Here is a 20478-nt window from a genome sequence, read left to right as displayed (position 1 = left end):
GGTTATAGGCTCCTTTAATACCCATTCAATAAACAAGCGCACACCGCCCAGCCATATTATCTTATCGCTTTACACATTTGAGAATATTCATTTTTTAAAACAAAGGGGCACTCGCTCTTGTAGGAAAAGGTTTAATCTCCAATGAAGGAATGTCTTCATTACGGTAAGGGCTGTGACTTTGCAGAAGAATCATCTATAGCGTATTGAGATAGGAATGTATGGCCCAACTGATCAATTCAAGAAGGACTACATAGGGTGAGCTCATGTAATTAAATGCTGAACCAGTTTGATTGGAAGGTTAGTGAAATTAGCTTGGCCAACACATACTATGGTGTCTAAAGCAGTCCTGACATAGTTTGTGCAGGTCATAACGTAGGATTGTTTAACCCAACGGAAGTCAAACCACACATCCCCTGCCCTACTGTTGCCAACTTGCCTGCTGATATTTAGGTCATTTCATTATGTAAAGTATTTATTATACATTGCTATACAATTCAGTCATAACCTCCAGCACCATTAGTCAGTAGATGAGCTTCTAGCCCATTCTATCTGCCATTACTACTTTTTGAGGCAGGGCGATCTTTCTTTTTCTTAGGGCTCATTCAGACGTCAGTGTGTCCGGTAAGAGTGGTGACAGTTTTCAAATGTATCAGAGACAAGTACACACGTAGACCCATTCAAGTGAGTGGGTCTAGGCTCATGTCAGTGTGTTTCCACAGCCCTTGTGTCTGTGGGCAAAATATGCTGACATGTCCAATTTCTAACAACATCACGGGCCGCAAAACGTCCCGCACACGTGCACAGTGCCACACAGATGACATCCGTGTGTCATCAGTGTGACATGTACCGGTGACTGGGAAACAGTGGTACTGTCAGCGCTGTTCCCTGGCACTGGATGCTGAAGACAGCTCTCATCATTCTCCCCTGCTCGCGATGCGATCAGTGCTAGCAAGGGAGCATGTTGAGAGTTGTATTCAACTGCTAACAGCGAAAACAGGCGGAGGCTGATGAGAGTATTCATCAGTCACTGCCTGCACAATAAATAAATAAAAAAAAGTGATGTGGGGTTCCCCTGTATTTTTGATAACCAATCAGCAAAAACTATGGGCTGCAACCCACAGCTGTCTGCTTTAGCAAGGTTGGTTATCAAGAATACAGGGGTCACCATGCTTTATTTTTTAATTATTTAAAGAAATAATTAAAAAAAAACGGCATGGGTTCCACCCATTTTTGAAAATCAGCCAAGCTAAAGCAGACAGCTGTGGGCTTGTATTCTCAGGCTGGTAAAGGGCTATGAATATTGCCCTCCCAGCCTAAAAATAGCAACCTGCAGCCACCCATAAAAGGTGCATCTATTAGATACCCCAATTCTGGAGCTTTGCCCGGCTCTTCCCACTTGCCCTGTGGCGGTGGCAAGTGCTGTTCATATTTGTGGGGTTGATGTTATCTTTGTATTGTCTGGTGACATCAAGGCCATGGCTTAGTAATGGAGAGACGTCTATAAGATGTCTATCAATTACTAATCCTATTGTTGTATTGTAAATAAACACATAGCATGTATAAAGTCCTTTATTTGAAATAAAAATGTTACCGCGGGTCACTGAGACTACATTCCCAGCCAGGCTGAACTGTGGTGACCTCAACGCCGTGAGGAAAAGTCAGCAAGTTCACTGTGAGAAATTTGTCATGGTGAACTCACTGAGCTGAACTGCAGTGAACTCTCTTATTTTTTTTCTCACTGTGCTGAAGTCACCGCAGTTCAGTACGGCTGGGAACGCAGCCTCAGTGACCCGTGGTAACCTGGATGAGGTTACCGCTGGTCACTGATGCTATACTCGCAGAAGCTCATTTCTCAGTGGTTCTTAGCCTTGAAGGTCGCATCTCAGCACCGTCCAGGTTGAAAACTGTTAATATTAAATATTATTAAAGGAGTCTGTGTCATTCTTTCAATTAAAGGACTTTATTTTGGGTGTCAGTGTTTTTCTACAATATGACTATGAGGTTAGTAATGGGGGCTTCTTATTTAGGTCTCTCCTTTACTAACCTCGGGACTTCATGTCACCTGACAATACAAAGGTGAAATCAACCCCCCAACTATCACCCCACTTGCCACCGCTACAGAGCAAGTGGGAGGAGTGACGCTAAGTACCTGAATTGGCACATCTTAGAGATGCACCTTTTCTGGGTCGGCTGAAAGCTGATGTTTTTAGCCTGGGGGGCCAGTATCCATGGCCCCTTCCTAGGCTATTAATATCAGCCCGCATCTATCTGCATAGCTTTTGCTGGTTATTAATTATAGGGGGACCCTATGTCATTTTTTTAGGGTCCCCCATTTTAATAGCCAGTATTGGCTAAGTATACCGCTGTGAGCTGATGTTAATAGCCTGGGAAGCTCCATGGGTATTACCCCCTTCCCAGACTATAAACATTGTCTCCCAGCCGTCGGCTTTCCCTCTGCTGTTTTAGAAAATTACGTGGGAGCCCACGCCATTTTTTTCAGAAAAATAATATTTTATTAAATACATGTACAGTAAGCTGCACGCACACTGTACTAATTGTATTTGTCACAGACATCTATATATCTATTGTATGTGTATTTACTGTATCTAATCATCTATTCTATCCTGTAGGATCCTGCTGTGATTTTACATTATGCAGCTGCTGAATTGCCGGCTTTTATTCTATCTATCTATCTATCTATCTATCTATCTATCTATCTATCTATCTATCTATCTATCTATCTATCTATCTATGTATCATCTATCTATTATACAGTGGGTACGGAAAGTATTCGGACCACTTTAAATTTTTCACTCTGTTTCATTGCAACCATTTGGTAAATTCAAAAATGTTGACTTTTTTTCTTATTAATATACACTCTGCACCCCATCTTGACTAAAAAAAAAAAAAATGTAGAAATTTTTGTATAGTTATTAAAAAAGAAAAATTGAAACATCACATGGTCATAAGTATTCAGACCCTTTGCTCAGACACTCATATTTAAGTCACATGCTGTCCATTTCCTTGTGATCCTCCTTGAGATGGTTCTACTCCTTCATTGGAGTCCAGCTGTGTTTAATTAAACTGATAGGACTTGATTTGGAAATGCACACACCTGTCTATATTAGACCTCACAGCTCACATGTCAGACCAAATGAGAATCATGAGGTCAAAGGAACTGGCCAAGGAGCTCAGAGACAGAATTGTGGCAGGACACAGATCTGGCCAAGGTTACAACAGAATTTCTGCAGTACTCAATGTTCCTATGAGCACAGTGGCCTCCATAATCCTTCAATGGAAGAAGTTTGGGACCTCCAGAAGTCTTCCTAAACCTGGCCGTCCAGTCAAACTGAGTAATCGTGGGAGAAGAGCCTTGGTGAGAGAGGTAAAGAAGAACCCCAATATCACTGTGGCTGAGCTCCAGAGATGCAGTAGGGAGATGGGAGAAAGTTCCACAAAGTCAACTTCAACTATCACTGCAGCCCTCCACCAGTCGGGCCTTTATGGCAGAGTGGCCAAACTGAAGCCTCTCCTCAGTGCATGACATATGAAAGCCCGCATAGAGTTTGCTAAAAAAAAAACACATGAAGGACTCCCAGACTATGAGAAATAAGATTCTCTGGTCTGATGAGACAAAGATAGACCTTTTTGGTGGTATGTACAAAGTGCTATGTGTGGAGAAAACCAGGCACTGCCCATCACCTGCCCAATACAATCCCAAAAGTGAAACATGGTGGTGGCAGCATCATGCTATGGGGGTGTTTTTCAGCTGCAGGGACAGGACGACTGGTTGTCATAGAAGGAAACATGAATGCAGCCAAGTACATAGATATCTTGGATGAAAACTTCTTTCAGAGTGCTCTGAACCTCAGACTTGGCTGAAGGTTCACCTTCCAACAAAACAATGCCCCTAAGCACGCAGCTAAAATAACAAAGGAGTGGCTTCAGAACAACGCTGTGACCATTCTTGACTGGCCCAGCCAGAACCCTGACCTAAACCCAATTGAGCATCTCTGGAGAGACCTGAAAATGGCTGTCCACCAACGTTCACCATCCAACCTGACGGAACTGGAGAGGATATGCAAGGAAGAATGGCAGAGGATCCCGAAATCCGGGTGTGAAAAACTTGTTGCATCATTCCCAAGTAGACTCATGGCTGTACTAGCTCAAAAGGGAGCTTCTACTCAATACTGAGCAAAGGGTCTGAATACTTATGACCATGGGATATTTCAATTTTTCTTTTTTAATAAATTTGCAAAAGTTACTACATTTCTGTTTTTTTCAGTCAAGATGGGGTGCAGAGTGTACATTAATGAGAAAAAAATAAACTTTTTTGAATTCACCAAATGGCTGCAATGAAACAAAGAGTGAAAAATGTAAAGGGGTCTGAATACTTGCTGTACCCACTGTGTATATGTGTGTGTGTATATATATATATATATGTATATATATATATATATATATATATATATATAAATATATATATATATATATATATATATATATATATATATTATAATATAATGTTTCGAAGAATATTTCCTTTGAAAATTTGTAAATGACTTGGAGAATTTCCCTATGTAAAACTTCATGTTAAAATTGCATTGCAGCCGGATAGCAATTGCACTGCATTCGGATGTAAATCGAATGCTAGGTGAAAAATCGTATTGTACTTGCATGAAAAACACATGACACTCATCCGACTTTGCAAAACAAAATCGGACTGATTTTAAAAGCGCTAGTGTGACTCCAGCCTTATGAAGCTGTACGATAAACTTTAAAGAAAACCAGAAGTGAACAGTTTTGTACTTACATTATTCCTGCTGCTCCCTTGAGTATTCCTTATTTATGGCTCATATTTGTTTTTTAAATCCACCATACAGTTAAAGGGAACCTGTCACCCCCAAAATCGATGGTGAGGTAAGCTCACCGTCATCAGGGACTTATCTACAGCATTCTGTAATGCTGTAGATAAGCCCCCGATGTTACCTGAAAGAGGAGAAAAAGAGGTTAGATTATACTCACCCAGGGGCGGTCCCGCTGCAGTCTGGTCAAATGGGTGTCTCAAGTCCGCTCCGGCGCCTCCCATCTTCATTCCATGATGTCCTCTTCTGGTCTTCACGCCGCGGCTCCGGCGCAGGTGTACTTTGTCTGCCCTGTTGGGGGCAGAGCAAAGTACTGCAGTGCGCAGGCGCCGGGCCTCTCTGACCTTTCCGGCGCCTGCACACTGCAGTACTTTGCTCTGCCCCCAACAGGGCAGACAGAGTACGCCTGCGCCGGAGCCGCGGCATGAAGACCAGAAGAAGACGTCATGGAATGAAGATGGGAGGCGCCGGAGCGGACCTGAGACACCCATTTGACCAGACCGCAGCGGGACCGCCCCTGGGTGAGTATAATCTAACCTCTTTTTCTCCTCTTTCAGGTAACATCGGGGGCTTATCTACAGCATTACAGAATGCTGTAGATAAGCCCCTGATGACGGTGAGCTTACCTCACCAACGATTTTGGGGGTGACAGGTTCCCTTTAAAGAGATGTGACCTTTTTATTTAGTGATAGTTTTTATAGTCTTTACAAGTGAGTGATTCTCATAGTATTCTCTGCGGATGTGTTCTTTATCTATTTTGTTGTGAACAATGCCTTTTTGTAAAGAGCATGAAAATTAGCACTAAATAAAAAAGCCTGTATCTCTGGAACCGTAGAGCGGATTAAAAAAACAAACATGGACTGCTCAGGGGAGTATCAGGAATAAAATGAGAGCAAACACTGGACACTTTTTGGCCCAATGACAGGTCCTTTCTGGGGTGCAGTTACCTGTATATATCGGACCGCAATGCTCAGACTGGCCGCAGCTCTGTAGACCTGAGCGTGAAAGCTGCATAGAAATATATGAAGCTGTCAGGAAAGCTGCCGGCCAGTCCGGGCATTGCAGTCCGATCTCACTCCGATTTATATGGTCATCTGACTGCACCGTCAAAGTCGTTAAATGATTTATATTTCTTTTATATCAACTTTATAAATTTAATTATTAGATGATTTTCTGGAAATGAAGCAGTCAGCAGTTAAAGAAAGCAGTCCCAGACTACTTTATAAAAAGGGTTTCATGACCTCTACCTAGGGGCAAAGTGTGCTTGATTTATATCATCCCATGGAATGTTAATTATGTTTTTCTGTATCATTTTTTTGTTTGATTTTGCATGAAAAATATATAAAAGTCATTTTGTGAAGCTTTACAGATTCTCTGAATTTTGCTGCCATATAAATTAGGATTAGGCAAGCGAGTGATTGCACAATTCATACTCGTGATGGTTTCATATCCTGTTTTTCACGTAAACTTCTCATGTGTTACATTGGCAAGCAAAGAGAAAATAGCACTGAACAGCATGGTTAGCTATAGGTATCATGAAAGGACATGACTCACTAAAATGAGACTATAACCACTGCTTAAATAAATCCTCACTGGCTCGGATTCTCAAAAATCGTAAATTCCCCTCCCGTTACAAATGGAAAGGGATAGCAAAGGATGACAGGGTTAATGGAGAGATGAAGGAGAAAGAGTTGTATCAAGAGAAGTAAGAGGATAGTTCCATGGTGTTCTATGTCTCATTTTGTCCTAACCGCTGTGCCATGGACCTACCGCAGATACTGTGGTCTTAATTCTCATTATGTGCAACTTGCCCTAATACACTACAGATGGTAGCAATGTATTTTTGCCCATTCCTCCAGACGAGCATTTGTCAGGTCGGACTCTAATGTTTGATGAGAGATACTAGCTCACAATCTCCATTCTAGATAATCCTAAAGGTATTTCATGGGCGGAGGTCAGGGCTCTATAAGTATCCACACCAAATTCGCCCAACCATTTTATGGACCTTGCTTTGAACACTGGGCCACAGTCTTGCTGAAACGAAAAAAGCCCTTCCCCAAACTGTTCCCACAAAGTTTTAAGTATGCAATTGTCTAAAATATCTTGTATGCTGAACTATTAAGATTTTGTTTCACTGGAATAAAATTGCCTATGTGAACTCCTGAAAAACAACACCAAAACATTATTCCTCCTCCACCAGACTTTATAATTGGCCTAATGTAGTCAGATAGGTAACGTTCACTTGGTATTCACCAAAGCCAGGCTCCTCCATCAGACTGCCAGATAGAGAAGTGTGATTCATTACTACACAAAACAGTTTTGTACTTCTTCAGGGTCCAGTGGCAGCATCTCTAGCTACTCCCTCTATATAGGAAATATCCAGCTTGGTTATAATAGGTGTCGGGATTGTCACAGCAAGAAGACCCCATTTTTTTCTGAGTTCTTGTACCACTAGTAAATCTAGTTTGTCCATTTGGTGCAGGAGCAGCTTGCCTATGGCTCACCCAACCCCTTGCAAATACATTTGCGTTACATGCTATTTTAAAGAATAGGGTGAGCCATGTCACGGAATACATATTGGACACTATTGTTTTTTTTCCTTATCCCATGTTATGTTCGTAATGTTGTTTGCATTATATCTGCAGCACCAGAATGGTATTTATGGTCTCCATCAAGATGTGCATCACTTCAACTCTTTTGATGAAGTCAGGAGTTTGCCATTGCTGCTCCACCAGGCTGGTATTCGGACAGGTAAAAACAAATGCAGTAAAATATTGGGCTTTCTTAATGGAAATTCTGACTTCTCTGCTAATACTTTTTTTTATTTGTTAAAGGTATTATTGGAAAAAAACATGTGGGGCCAGAACCTGTTTATCCATTTGACTTTGCCTACACGGAAGAGAACAGCTCAGTGCTACAAGTTGGGCGCAACATAACCCGGATTAAATTGTTGGTCAGAAAGTTTTTGCAAAGCAAAGACCAGAGGTGAAAATGTACAGATTACCCTGGTAATGTTATCTATGTAAACTTCACCCAGAAGTAGAGGTAATGCCCTGTGAACTAGAGCCATAGTGCCCCATAAACAAACCGGCTGTGCCCCAATGTAATGCCAGCATCACTGCCCATGTGCCAGAACTAGAAAACAATGGTACATGTGCTGATATCAGAGATGTCCCTCAGGCCATGCTACACCAGTTTAGGGCACAGCCCAGCTTGACTCTTCTTCAGGCTTCTCCACCTCCTTGACTTTTATCAAGGTAATTAACATACAACAATGATTAAAGAATACTTAATTTTTTTTAATATAATTTCGACCAGCACGGAAAGTTATGAAACATTGCAAACCACACTTTACTTGGGGATTTTCTTTTATTCCTTTAAAAAATTGCATATAATGGACTTCCAAACCCATATTATTTCCCAGTCTATTTGACTGCCTACATTGATATCATAATGTACTTATTTGGAGTACAGATGATGGTAGTGAAAGAGTCAGCTCCGCACCTGTGTCTCACTAAGGTCTCATTGACATGTCAGTTTTTCACATACGAGTTTTTCACGGATAGCACTCGTACCTATGACAGTCTATGGTTCTGTTCACATGTCCAATTTTTTTTATTTTTTTCCCTCAGACCAAATGATCCTTGCAAAATCGCATATCCGATATTGATACAAGTGTCAGATTAAAATCGGCAATGCAAGTCTGTGGGTCTGTCAAAAAATCTGACCGCATTCGGATGACATCTGCGTTCTGTCCATTTTTCACTGATAGAGAGGATTGAAAGGTTGAGAAACTCTGTCCGTTTTTCTCACATGTAAAAAAAAAAAAACAAAAAACATGACGTCTGAATGAAGCCTTAAGGTACCGTCACACTAGACGATATCGCTAGCGATCCGTGACGTTGCAGCGTCCTCGCTAGCGATATCGTCCAGTGTGACAGGCAGCAGCGATCAGGCCCCTGCTGTGCTGTCGCTGGTCGGGGAAGAAAGTCCAGAACTTTATTTGGTCGCTGGACTCCCCGCAGACATCGCTGAATCGGCGTGTGTGACACCGATTCAGCGATGTCTTCACTGGTAACCAGGGTAAACATCGGGTAACTAAGCGCAGGGCCGCGCTTAGTAACCCGATGTTTACCCTGGTTACCATCCTAAAAGTAAAAAAAAACAAACACTACATACTTACCTACAGCCGTCTGTCCTCCAGCGCTGTGCTCTGCACTCCTCCTGTACTGACTGTGAGCGTCGGTCAGCCGGAAAGCAGAGCGGTGACGTCACCGCTCTGCTTTCCGGCCGCTGTGCTCACAGTCAGTACAGGAGGAGTGCAGAGCACAGCGCTGGAGGACAGACGGCTGTAGGTAAGTATGTAGTGTTTGTCTTTCTTTACTTTTAGGATGGTAACCAGGGTAAACATCGGGTTACTAAGCGCGGCCCTGCGCTTAGTTACCCGATGTTTACCCTGGTTACCGGCATCGTTGGCCGCTGGAGAGCGGTCTGTGTGACAGCTCTCCAGCGACCAAACAGCGACGCTGCAGCGATCCGGATCGTTGTCGGTATCGCTGCAGCGTCGCTAAGTGTGACGGTACCTTAAGTCTGGGCGCAAGCAGCTGAAAAGTTTCATTATTTTCCATGCTGGACATACATATAGGCAACCATGGAAAATAATGAAAGATATACGGTATATCATTTTTATATATAAATATTATCAAGTGCATCTCACTAAACTAAAATATCGTCAAAAAGTTCATTTATTTCAGTTCTTCAATACAAAAAGTAAAGCTCATATATAGAGTCATTACAAACAGGGTGATCTATTTCAAATGTTTATTTCTGTTAATGTTGATGATTATGGCTTACAGCCAATGAAAACCCAAAAGTCATTATGTCAGTAAATTAGAGTACTTTATAACAACAGCTTGAAACATGACTTTAAATTCTGAAATGTTGGCATACTGAAATGTATGTTCAGTAAATGCACTCAATACTTGGTCGGGGCTCCTTTTGCATCATTTACTGCATCAATGCGATGTGGCATGGAGGTGATCAGCCGGTGGCACTGCTGAGGTGTTATGGAAGCCCAGGTTGCTTTGATAGCAGCCTTCAGCTCATCTGCATTGTTGGGTCTGGTGTCTCCTTCCTCTTGACAATACCCCATAGATTCTCTATGGGGTTAAGGTCAGGCGAGTTTGCTGGCCAATCAAGCATAGTGATACTGTTGTTTTTAAACCAGTTATTGGTTCTTTTGGCAGTGTGGACAGGTGCCAAGTCCTGGTGGAGAATGAAATTTCCATCTCCAAAAAGCTTGTCGGCAGAGGGAAGCATGAAGTGCTCTAAAATTTCCTGGTAGACAGATGCGCTGACTTTGGTCTTGATAAAACACAGTGGACCTATACCAGCAGATGACATGGCTCCCCAAACCATCACTGATTGTGTAAACTTCACACTAGACCTCAAGCAGCTTGGATTGTGGCCTCTCCACTCTTCCTCCAGACTCCGAGATCTTGATTTAAAAATGAAATGCAAAATTTACTTTCACCTGAAAACACCACCTTAGACCATTGAGCAACAGTCCAGTTCTTTTTCTCCTTGGCCCAGGTAAGACGCTTCTGGCGTTGCCTATTAGTCATAAGTGGCTTGACACAAGGAGTGCGACACTTGTAGCCCATGTCCTGGATACGTCTGTGTGTGGTGGCTCTTGAAGCAATGATTCCAACAGCAGCCCAATACTTCTGAATTTCCCCAAATTTTTGAATGGCGTTTTCTTAACAATCCTTTCAAGGCTGTGGTTATTTTGGTTGCTTGTACACCTTTTTTTCTACCACACTTTTTCCTTCCACTCAACTTTCCATTAATATGCTTGGATACAGCACTCTGAACAGCCAGCTTCTTTAGCAATGGCCTTTTGTGGCTTACCCTCCTTGTGGAGTGTGTCAATGACTACCTTCTGGACATCTGTCAAGTCAGCAGTCTTCCCCATGATTGTGGAGCCTACTGAAACAGACTAAGGGACCTTTATAAAGGCGTAGGAAGCCTTTGCAGGTGTTTCTTGTTAATTATTCTAATTTACTGAGGTAATGACTTTTTGGTTTTTATTGGATGTAAGCCATAATCATCAACATTAACAGAAATAAACACTTGAAATAGATCACTCTGTTTGAAATGACTCTATATGAGTTTCACTTTTTTGTATTGAAGAACTGAAATTAACTTTTTACTGATATTATAATTTAATGAAAAGCACTTGTATATTTAAGTTTAGTTACTCTTGTAATAAAAACCACTTTAAAATCCTAGTTTTTCTATTGCTAATATTGACCCCTTTAGAAAGAATTTTCTGTAAGACATTTTGTTCATAGTTTCGAGAACAACTTAGTTACTTACTTAGTTACTTTTCAGCAAATTCCTAGGTTTTTATTTATTTTGGACATGAATGTATGATAGCATCACTATATATATGGGAGCAGAAGCGATGTTAATATATGTTGCTCTCCACTTCCTCTCACAGACCGTTCTTTCTTTATGTTGCCTTCCACGATCCTCACCGCTGTGGACATTCCCAGCCTCAATACGGCCCTTTCTGTGAGAAGTTTGGAAATGGTGACCCTGGTATGGGAAGAATTCCAGACTGGACACCTCAGTATTATATACCTGAACAAGTCCAGGTTAGTCCTGCAGTTTATTTTCCTTCTATTAAATATCATTTACATACTGTTTGTTTAGTACATGCTTTACTTCAATGTGTAGATTATATCATAATATGAGCAAAGTACAATGATGGTAAAGTACAAGTCTCCCTTAGAGGAATTGCATGAGACCAAAATTAAAGGGTCTGTTCATTTAAGAAAGAGCTCCATCCTTTCCATGGAAATAAAGGGATCTCAATTGCAGGATGATCTTTTCTTTGTTTACACTTTAAAAGTGGCTGGAACATAACTATTGCAACAGTTTAATAAAAATCAAACATAAGATGCTTATGGTTTGTGCGTCAGCTGTTGTAGGCATGTGCCATTGGCTTATTGTGGTGACTTCCACCATGATTGGCCAAGGCATCAGGCAGTCATGGCACATGTACAGAAAAGATGGCAGCAATAACCATGTAGTGCTTCTTACAGAATCTCTCCAGTGCCCTTCTGCCTCCTTCCTCCTCCTTAAATACTTCATATACGCGGTTACAGCTGTGACCTTGGCATGCACAGTACCTTTCTGCCTCCTTCCTCCTCCTTAAATACTTCATATACGCGGTTACAGCTGTGGCCTTGGCATGCACAGTACCTTTCTGCCTCCTTCCTCCTCCTTAAATACTTCATATACGCGGTTACAGCTGTGACCTTGGCATGCACAGTACCTCTCTGTTTCCTTCCTCCTCCTTAAATACTTCATATACGCGGTTACAGCTGTGGCCTTGGCATGCACAGTACCTTTCTGCTTCCTTCCTTCTCCTTAAATACTTCATATATGCGGTTACAGCTGTGACCTTGGCAGCCACAGTACCTTTCTGTTTCCTTCCTCCTCCTTAAATACTTCATATACGCCTTTACAGCTGTGACCTTGGCAACCACAGTACCTTTCTGCCTCCTTCCTCCTCCTTAAATACTTCATATATGTGGTTACAGCTGTGACCTTGGCATGCACAGTACCTTTCTGCCTCCTTCCTCCTCCTTAAATACTTCAGATATGTGGTTACAGCTGTGATCTTGGCAGCCACAGTACCTTTCTGCCTCCTTCCTCCTCCTTAAATACTTCATATATGTGGTTACAGCTGTGACCTTGGCATGCACAGTACCTTTCTGCCTCCTTCCTCCTCCTTAAATACTTCATATACGTGGTTACAGCTGTGGCCTTGGCATGCACAGTACCTTTCTGCCTCCTTCCTCCTCCTTAAATACTTCATATACGTGGTTACAGCTGTGACCTTGGCATGCACAGTACTTTTCTGCCTCCTTCCTCCTCCTTAAATACTTCATATATGCGGTTACAGCTGTGACCTTGGCATGCACAGTACCTTTCTGCCTCCTTTCTCCTCCTTAAATACTTCATATATGCGGTTACAGCTGTGACCTTGGCATGCACAGTACCTTTCTGCCTCCTTCCTCCTTCTTAAATACTTCACATACGTGGTTACAGCTGTGACCTTGGCATGCACAGTACCCTTCTGCCTCCTTCCTCCTCCTTAAATACTTCATATACGCGGTTACAGCTGTGACCTTGGCATGCACAGTACCTTTCTGCCTCCTTCCTCCTCCTTAAATACTTCATATATGTGGTTACAGCTGTGACCTTGGCATGCACAGTACCTTTGTTTCCTTCCTCCTCCTTAAATACTTCATATACGCCGTTACAGCTTTGACCTTGGCAGCCACAGTACCTTTCTGCCTCCTTCCTCCTCCTTAAATACTTCATATATGCGGTTACAGCTATGACCTTGGCATGCACAGTGCCTTTTTGCCTCCTTCCTCCTCCTTAAATACTTCATATATGCTGTTACAGCTGTGACCTTGCCATGCACAGTGACCTTCTGCCATTGTGCTACTACTTTGGCTATGGCCATAAAGTCTGACAGAGTGGGCACACAGTAGACATGATATGATATGCTGTTGTGTTACAGTGCTGTTTCGGCAATGTAGGGGCATGTAGTATAAGCAAAAATTCTCTGTACCTGCCCAAAGTTGTGCCCATTTATGGTATTTTGGGTGCAGGGAGGAGGCTGTGTTTACACCATAAAACTGCCCTAAAACACTTTGAAAAGTTACAATTTTTTTGCACATTGCCAGTTTAGGGCAGCTTTGCCTAAATTGGCTGCGTTGAGGATGGGGCGGCACGTGGCTATGCCCTCCCATCAAATTCTTTAAACCTGGTGACATTTCTTACGACAGAAATGTAACTCCAGTCGTTGATTGCATTAACATTTCTAGCGAGGTACACACCACAGATTTATTAACTGGCGTGCACCTCTTAATGAATTTGGAGCATCTTATTACTACACGGCCCTCATTAGTACTGACATACAAAACACCAGTCTTACTTAATCGGGGTCTTTTTACTTTATGTTGGGGATGCTAGAAATCTGTGTTAAATGACACAAAAGCAATGCTGCTATTAGATAAGAGTAGTAAATAAATCTTGCAGTCAGATTTCCTAAAAATAGTACCTACAACAGATGTTTAAGGTGCAGTTTAGTTGGTGCAGTAAAATTTAAAAAATGTAGTCATAGACCTGAGACCACCGGGGCATTTGTATATTTTCTGCATTATTTTGCATCTGTTTTGATATTTCATGACCTGTGGTGGAACCCAAATACAGATAAAGTAGAATGAAAATATTTGTCAAAGAGGTTTTCTGCTTATAAAAAAACGGTCCCCAAATGATAGAACTTGCGTAAAATAACATAATCAGATGGTAGTCGCCCTCTCCGTTTTCAACACCGGCTGTTTGCCTCTGCTTGTGTGTATGAGTATTGGCATCAGCGGTGACATCTTGACTGCAGCTCACATCACTGCTGCAGCCAATCATTGCCGATGTAGACGGCATGAGCCTCGTAGCTCAGTGAATGGCTGCAGTGGTGATGAGCGCTTTTGACTTGACACTGAGATTGGAGCAGCGGTGGAAAGTGCGCTGGACCCAGAGAGGGCGAGTACTTGATTTCGTTATTTTACATGTCTATCATCTGAGAAACAATTATTTTTTAAAGTGGGAAAAATCCTGTACTGGTGTAGCATATGTCACTAACTACTTGTGTAAGTTATGCCACCAAGGCCTAATACATAGTCTGAAACGTCCACAGAAACAGCAATAGCTAGTTCCTTAAAAAAAAAACGTGGAAGAGCAACATCAGATCACACTAAATGCATCATAAGGGAAACATTCGGATTAGAAGTACTGTTCTATACACACAGGAGCTAAACTAGTAAAAGGCCTAAACCCAATGCTGAAAAAGTTCTATAGAAATGAAGTGTCAAGTTAAATAAAACACTAAGTGCACACGTTCCGGATATTTCGTGTTTTTTTCCATCGGTTTTCCGGTTAAATAACACTTACATTAAGCATCCCATCAATTTAATGCATTCTGCAATTTTTTCTGCCCTTGCTGCGTTTTTTTTCCGCGAAAAAAATGCATAGCAGAAAAAAAACGCAGCATGTTCATTAATTTTGCAGATTTTGTTGCGGATTTGCCGCTATATTATTGCATTGGGAACCTCTGGAAAAATCTGCAAAAAACGCAAGCGGATTTCCTGCGAAAGTAGTCCGGATTTGCTCAGGAAAATTCTGCAAACTTACCTGAACGTGTGCACTAGTCACTTCCATGAAAGGCAGACAAGGAAGAAGGCATTATACTCATCTAGAAATTAGACCTTTCTTTCCTTTTACATAAAAGCTCTAGAGCAGGGATGTCAAACTCAAATACAGAGTGAGAATATTAAAAATTTGGACAAAGTTGCGGGCCAATTTTGACATTTATTAAAAGAAGTGTTCAATTGAAAAAGTTTTTCCTTATTATCAAATAAACTTTTCATATGGAAACAAACTTAAAGGGGTTGTGCCATGAACAAAGTACACTTTAATTAATAGATCTTAAAATAAAATAAAACCCATAATCTTAAATGGGGCATACTGGAATGATATAATTTTATGTAAGAGCAGTAAAAAACATATGGCCCAATTGCCTATTTTAAATATGTAACAACAAAGGATACAAAAGATAAAAAAAATTGAATTCATAAATAATACACATAATAAAGTGAGATGCCAACAAAAGTGCCACCCCCAAACACAGTATGATACCCCCACAGAGAGTTCTTTCACAGTACCCTCCACACACAGTATGATGACCCTACTGTACCCCCAGCAAAGTATTGTGACCCCACACAGTATGATGACGCAACAGTGATCCCTACACAGCCCTCCATACAGTATAGTGGTTCCCACATAGTCCTCCATGCACTATAATGGGCCCCTCATAGTCCTCTATACAGTATAATGGCCCCACATAGTCCCCACCGTCATGAGCCAAATATAATCAACCTGGGGGCCAGATTTGTCCGCGGGCCATCATTTGACATGTGTGCTCTAGAAGGATAATATAAAGAAATATATAACTAATAACTCATATAACTTTATTCTAGGTTCCCTATTTTATTCCGGACACTCCGAGTGCCAGGGCTGATCTGGCTGCACAGTATACAACAATTGGCCGGATGGACCAAGGTTAGTTATGTGCCATATTTTCTACAAGAATTCAATGATTTGGAAATTTCCTATAGCCATATGTGTTCTCAATAGAACATAGCACACAGATCAGAAAGTAAAGGTTAGACATTTTACCCTCAGTGCTGGTTGTGTACTGCATATGACAATAATCTAATCCAAGCCCAGCTACCTACATCAAGTATGCCAAAAGCATGTAGGAAAATATTATGGTCTCATAAAAAGTTTTTGCCCATAATTCCAAAAGGTATGTTTCGCACAAAGCCAAAACTGTGCACCACCAAATGCATACCATACCTACAATGAAGCATGGTGGGGGCAACGTTATTCTTTTGCGCTGTTTTTTAGAAGGTGGAACTGAGGCTTTAGTCAAGGTGGAGGGAATTCTGAACAGTTCTAAATATCAGACAATTTTGCATCAAAACCTTCAGGCCTCTGCTAAAATGCTCAACATGATAAATTTTCAGCACAACGCCGACTCTAAGCAAATCTCCAAATCTGCAAAAGAATGATCGATGAACAAGGTGGCGCTATAAAGTTCAAGAGTTCAGGTCATCTTCCCCTCTGAAGAGGCAATTTGCATACTCCTGTTTATGGAAATGGGAAATGTGTTTGTTCTTATGTATATTTTCAATAAACAAAGTTAAAAAAAAAAAAGATCAAAGTTTTGGAATTGCCCACCCAGAGCCCATCTCTGAATCCACTTGAATGTTTGTGGGTTTACCTGAAGAGGGCTTTGTACATAGCAGATGCCTTAGCAATCTGACAGATTTAGAGCTACTACAAGGAAGAGTAGGCAAAGATTGACCATTCTAGATTGGCCATGCTAATAGACTCCTACCCCAAAAAACACTGAATTCTGTCATAAATTCATAGTTTACTTCAACAAAGTATTTAACCTCTTTGTGACATCTGCACGTACATGTACGACGCAAGTAGGAAGCAGGTGTATGGAGTGGGTTGAATCGTTGAGCCCGCCCCATACCCGGCAGGTGATAGCTGTGTATTACAGCCAAGACCTTCTGCTAGCAATCGCGGATGAAGAAGTGCTTTTTTTTCACCACTAAGATAATAAAACAAACTGGACATGTTGGGTATCGCCATTATCGTATTAATGAGATGCATACTGCAAGGTCATTTTTACCACAAAATGTACACTGTAAAAACAATTCTAAAAAAAACAAAGCCAGAATTCTTTGTTTTTTTCACAATGTCACCGCACTTGGAATTTTTTCCCATTTTCCAGTACACAATATGGAAAAATGAATGGTGTCATTCAAAAGTACAACTCGCCCCACATGGACAGAAAAATAAGAGTTATGGCTCCGGGAAGAAGGGGAGGAAAAACCAAAGACAGAAATTTGCCACGTAGTGAAGGGGTTAAGGATGTACTGTACATATTTATACAACCACATTGTTTTAGTTCTTTATTTTTATTTTTCCACCCAAACAAATTTCAGTTTTTCAATTGAATTGGGCACATTATAGGTGACATTAAAGGTTGGAAAAGTGTCATGATCCCAATGGCAGGGGATCACAAAAGGACAAGCACAAAAACAAAACAAGCTCTAGGGTGATGGAACCTGAGCTGACCGCGATCCTGAACCTAAACACACAACTAGCAGTAGCCGGGGAACGTGCCTATGATGATTCCTAGACGTCTCGCGCCAGCCGAAGGATTAACTTCCCCTATTAGAAGAAACACAGACCTCACTTGCCTCCAGAGAAACACCCCACAGAAATAGCAGCCCCCCACATGTAATAAGGGTGAAATGAGAAGAAAGCACATACGTAGTTATGAAAATAGAATCAGCAAAAATGAGGCCCGCTAAAGCTAGATAGCAGAGGATACAAAAGTGAACTGCGCGGTCAGCGAAAAACCCTTCAAAAAACCATCCTGAAATTACTTGAACTCATGTGCCAACTCATGGAACATGAGGAGTAATTTCAGCCCACTAGAGCAACCAGCAGCAAGGAATCACATATCTGCAAGCTGGACTAAGACAAAAATAAAGCAAAACGTGGAACAGGAAAATCAAAACTTAGCTTGTCCTGAAGATAACAGACGCAGGGAGCAGAGGAAAAAAGACACGCTGATTACATTGATAGCCGGCGAGGAAATGACAAAAAAGCCAGGTTAAATAGGAAACTCCCATAACCTGATGGAACAGGTGGACACCAGAGACCGCAGAGAACACAAGTCACCCAGTACCATCAGTAACCACCAGAGGGAGCCCAAAAACAGAACTCACAACAGTACCCCCCCCTTGAGGAGGGGTCACCGAACCCTCACGAGAACCACCAGGGCGACCAGGATGAGCCCTATGAAAAGCACGGACCAAATCGGCAGCATGAACATCAGAGGCAATCACCCAAGAATTATCCTCCTGACCATAACCCTTCCACTTGACCAAATACTGGAGTTTCCGTCTGGAAACATGAGAATCCAAGATCTTCTCCACAACATACTCCAATTCACCCTCCACCAGCACCGGAGCAGGAGGCTCAAGCGAAGGAACAACAGGTACCTCATACTTCCGCAACAACGACCGATGGAACACATTATGAATAGCAAACGATGTCGGGAGATCCAAACGAAACGACACAGGGTTAAGAATTTCCAAGATCCTATAGGGACCGATGAACCGAGGCTTGAACTTAGGAGAAGAGACCTTCATAGGAACAAAACGAGAAGACAACCACACCAAGTCCCCAACAAGAAGTCGAGGACCCACGCGGCGACGGCGATTAGCAAACTGCTGAGCCCTCTCCTGGGACAACTTCAAATTGTCCACCACATGACTCCAAATCTGATGCAACCTATCCACCACCATGTCCACTCCAGGACAATCAGAAGGCTCCACCTGACCAGAGGAAAAACGAGGATGAAACCCCGAATTACAAAAGAAAGGAGAAACCAAGGTAGCAGAACTAGCCCGATTATTAAGGGCAAACTCGGCAAGCGGCAAAAAGGAAACCCAGTCATCTTGATCAGCAGAAACAAAACACCTTACATAAGTTTCTAAAGTCTGATTAGTTCGTTCCGTCTGGCCATTCGTCTGAGGATGGAATGCAGACGAAAAGGACAAATCAATGCCCATCTTAGCACAGAACGTCCGCCAAAATCTAGACACAAACTGGGATCCCCTGTCAGAAACGATGTTCTCCGGAATGCCATGCAAACGGACCACGTTTTGAAAAAATAGAGGGACCAACTCAGAGGAGGAAGGTAACTTAGGCAAGGGTACCAGATGAACCATCTTAGAAAAGCGGTCACACACAACCCATATGACGGACATTTTTTGAGAGACAGGGAGATCCGAAATAAAGTCCATGGAAATGTGCGTCCAAGGCCTCTTCGGGATAGGCAAAGGTGACAACAATCCACTGGCCCGAGAACAGCAAGGCTTAGCCCGAGCGCAAACTCCACAAGACTGCACGAAAGAACGCACATCCCTCGACAAGGAAGGCCACCAAAAAGACCTGGCCACCAAGTCTCTAGTACCAAATATTCCAGGATGACCTGCCAACACAGAAGAATGGACCTCGGAGATGACTCTACTGGTCCAATTATCCGGAACAAACAGTCTTTCCGGCGGACAACGATCAGGTTTATCCGCCTGAAACTCCTGCAAAGCACGTCGCAAGTCTGGGGAGACAGCCGACAAAATCACCCCATCCCTAAGGATACCAGTGGGCTCAGAATTTCCAGGGGAGTCAGGCACAAAACTCCTAGAAAGAGCATCCGCCTTCACATTCTTTGAACCTGGCAGGTATGAAACCACAAACGGGAGAAAAACAGTGACCAACGAGCCTGTCTAGGATTCAGATGCTTGGCAGACTCAAGGTACATCAGATTTTTGTGATCAGTCAAGACCACCACACGATGTCTAGCACCCTCAAGCCAATGACGCCACTCCTCAAATGCCCACTTCATGGCCAAAAGCTCCCGATTACCAACATCATAATTCCGTTCAGCGGGCGAAAATTTTCTAGAAAAGAACGCACATGGCTTCATCACTGAGCCATCGGAGCTTCTCTGTGACAAAACCGCCCCCGCTCCGATCTCGGAAGCATCAACCTCAACCTGAAAAGGAAGCGACGTATCTGGCTGACGCAACACAGGAGCAGAAGAAAACCGGCGCTTAAGTTCCTGAAAGGCCTCCACAGCCGCAGGAGACCAATCAGTAACATCAGCACCCTTCTTAGTCAAATCCGTCAAAGGCTTAACAATACTAGAAAAATTAGTTATGAAGCGACGATAAAAATTAGCAAAGCCCAAGAACTTCTGTAGACTCTTAAGAGATGTAGGCTGTGTCCAGTCACAAATAGCCTGAACCTTGACGGGATCCATCTCAATAGTAGAAGGGGAAAAAATATACCCCAAAAAAGAAATCTTCTGGACTCCAAAGAG

The 20478-nt window shown here is 42.3% G+C and overlaps 1 protein-coding gene across 1 annotated transcript in view; it reads left to right on the top strand.

The window, feature by feature from the left end:
* SGSH (N-sulfoglucosamine sulfohydrolase) overlaps positions 1-20478 on the top strand; it is an 80543-nt gene that overhangs the window by 33905 nt on the left and 26160 nt on the right. Inside the window, exons 3-6 of the mRNA XM_069752435.1 lie at positions 7511-7616; positions 7700-7850; positions 11368-11524; positions 15983-16064. Of these exons, the coding sequence (XP_069608536.1) occupies positions 7511-7616; positions 7700-7850; positions 11368-11524; positions 15983-16064 (496 nt within the window). The remainder of the gene's footprint in view (positions 1-7510; positions 7617-7699; positions 7851-11367; positions 11525-15982; positions 16065-20478) is intronic.

The sequence above is a fragment of the Ranitomeya imitator genome, chromosome 2 (genome assembly GCF_032444005.1).
Source record: "Ranitomeya imitator isolate aRanImi1 chromosome 2, aRanImi1.pri, whole genome shotgun sequence".
Taxonomy (NCBI): domain Eukaryota; kingdom Metazoa; phylum Chordata; class Amphibia; order Anura; family Dendrobatidae; genus Ranitomeya; species Ranitomeya imitator.
This window is presented reverse-complemented; position numbering and strand designations above follow the sequence as displayed.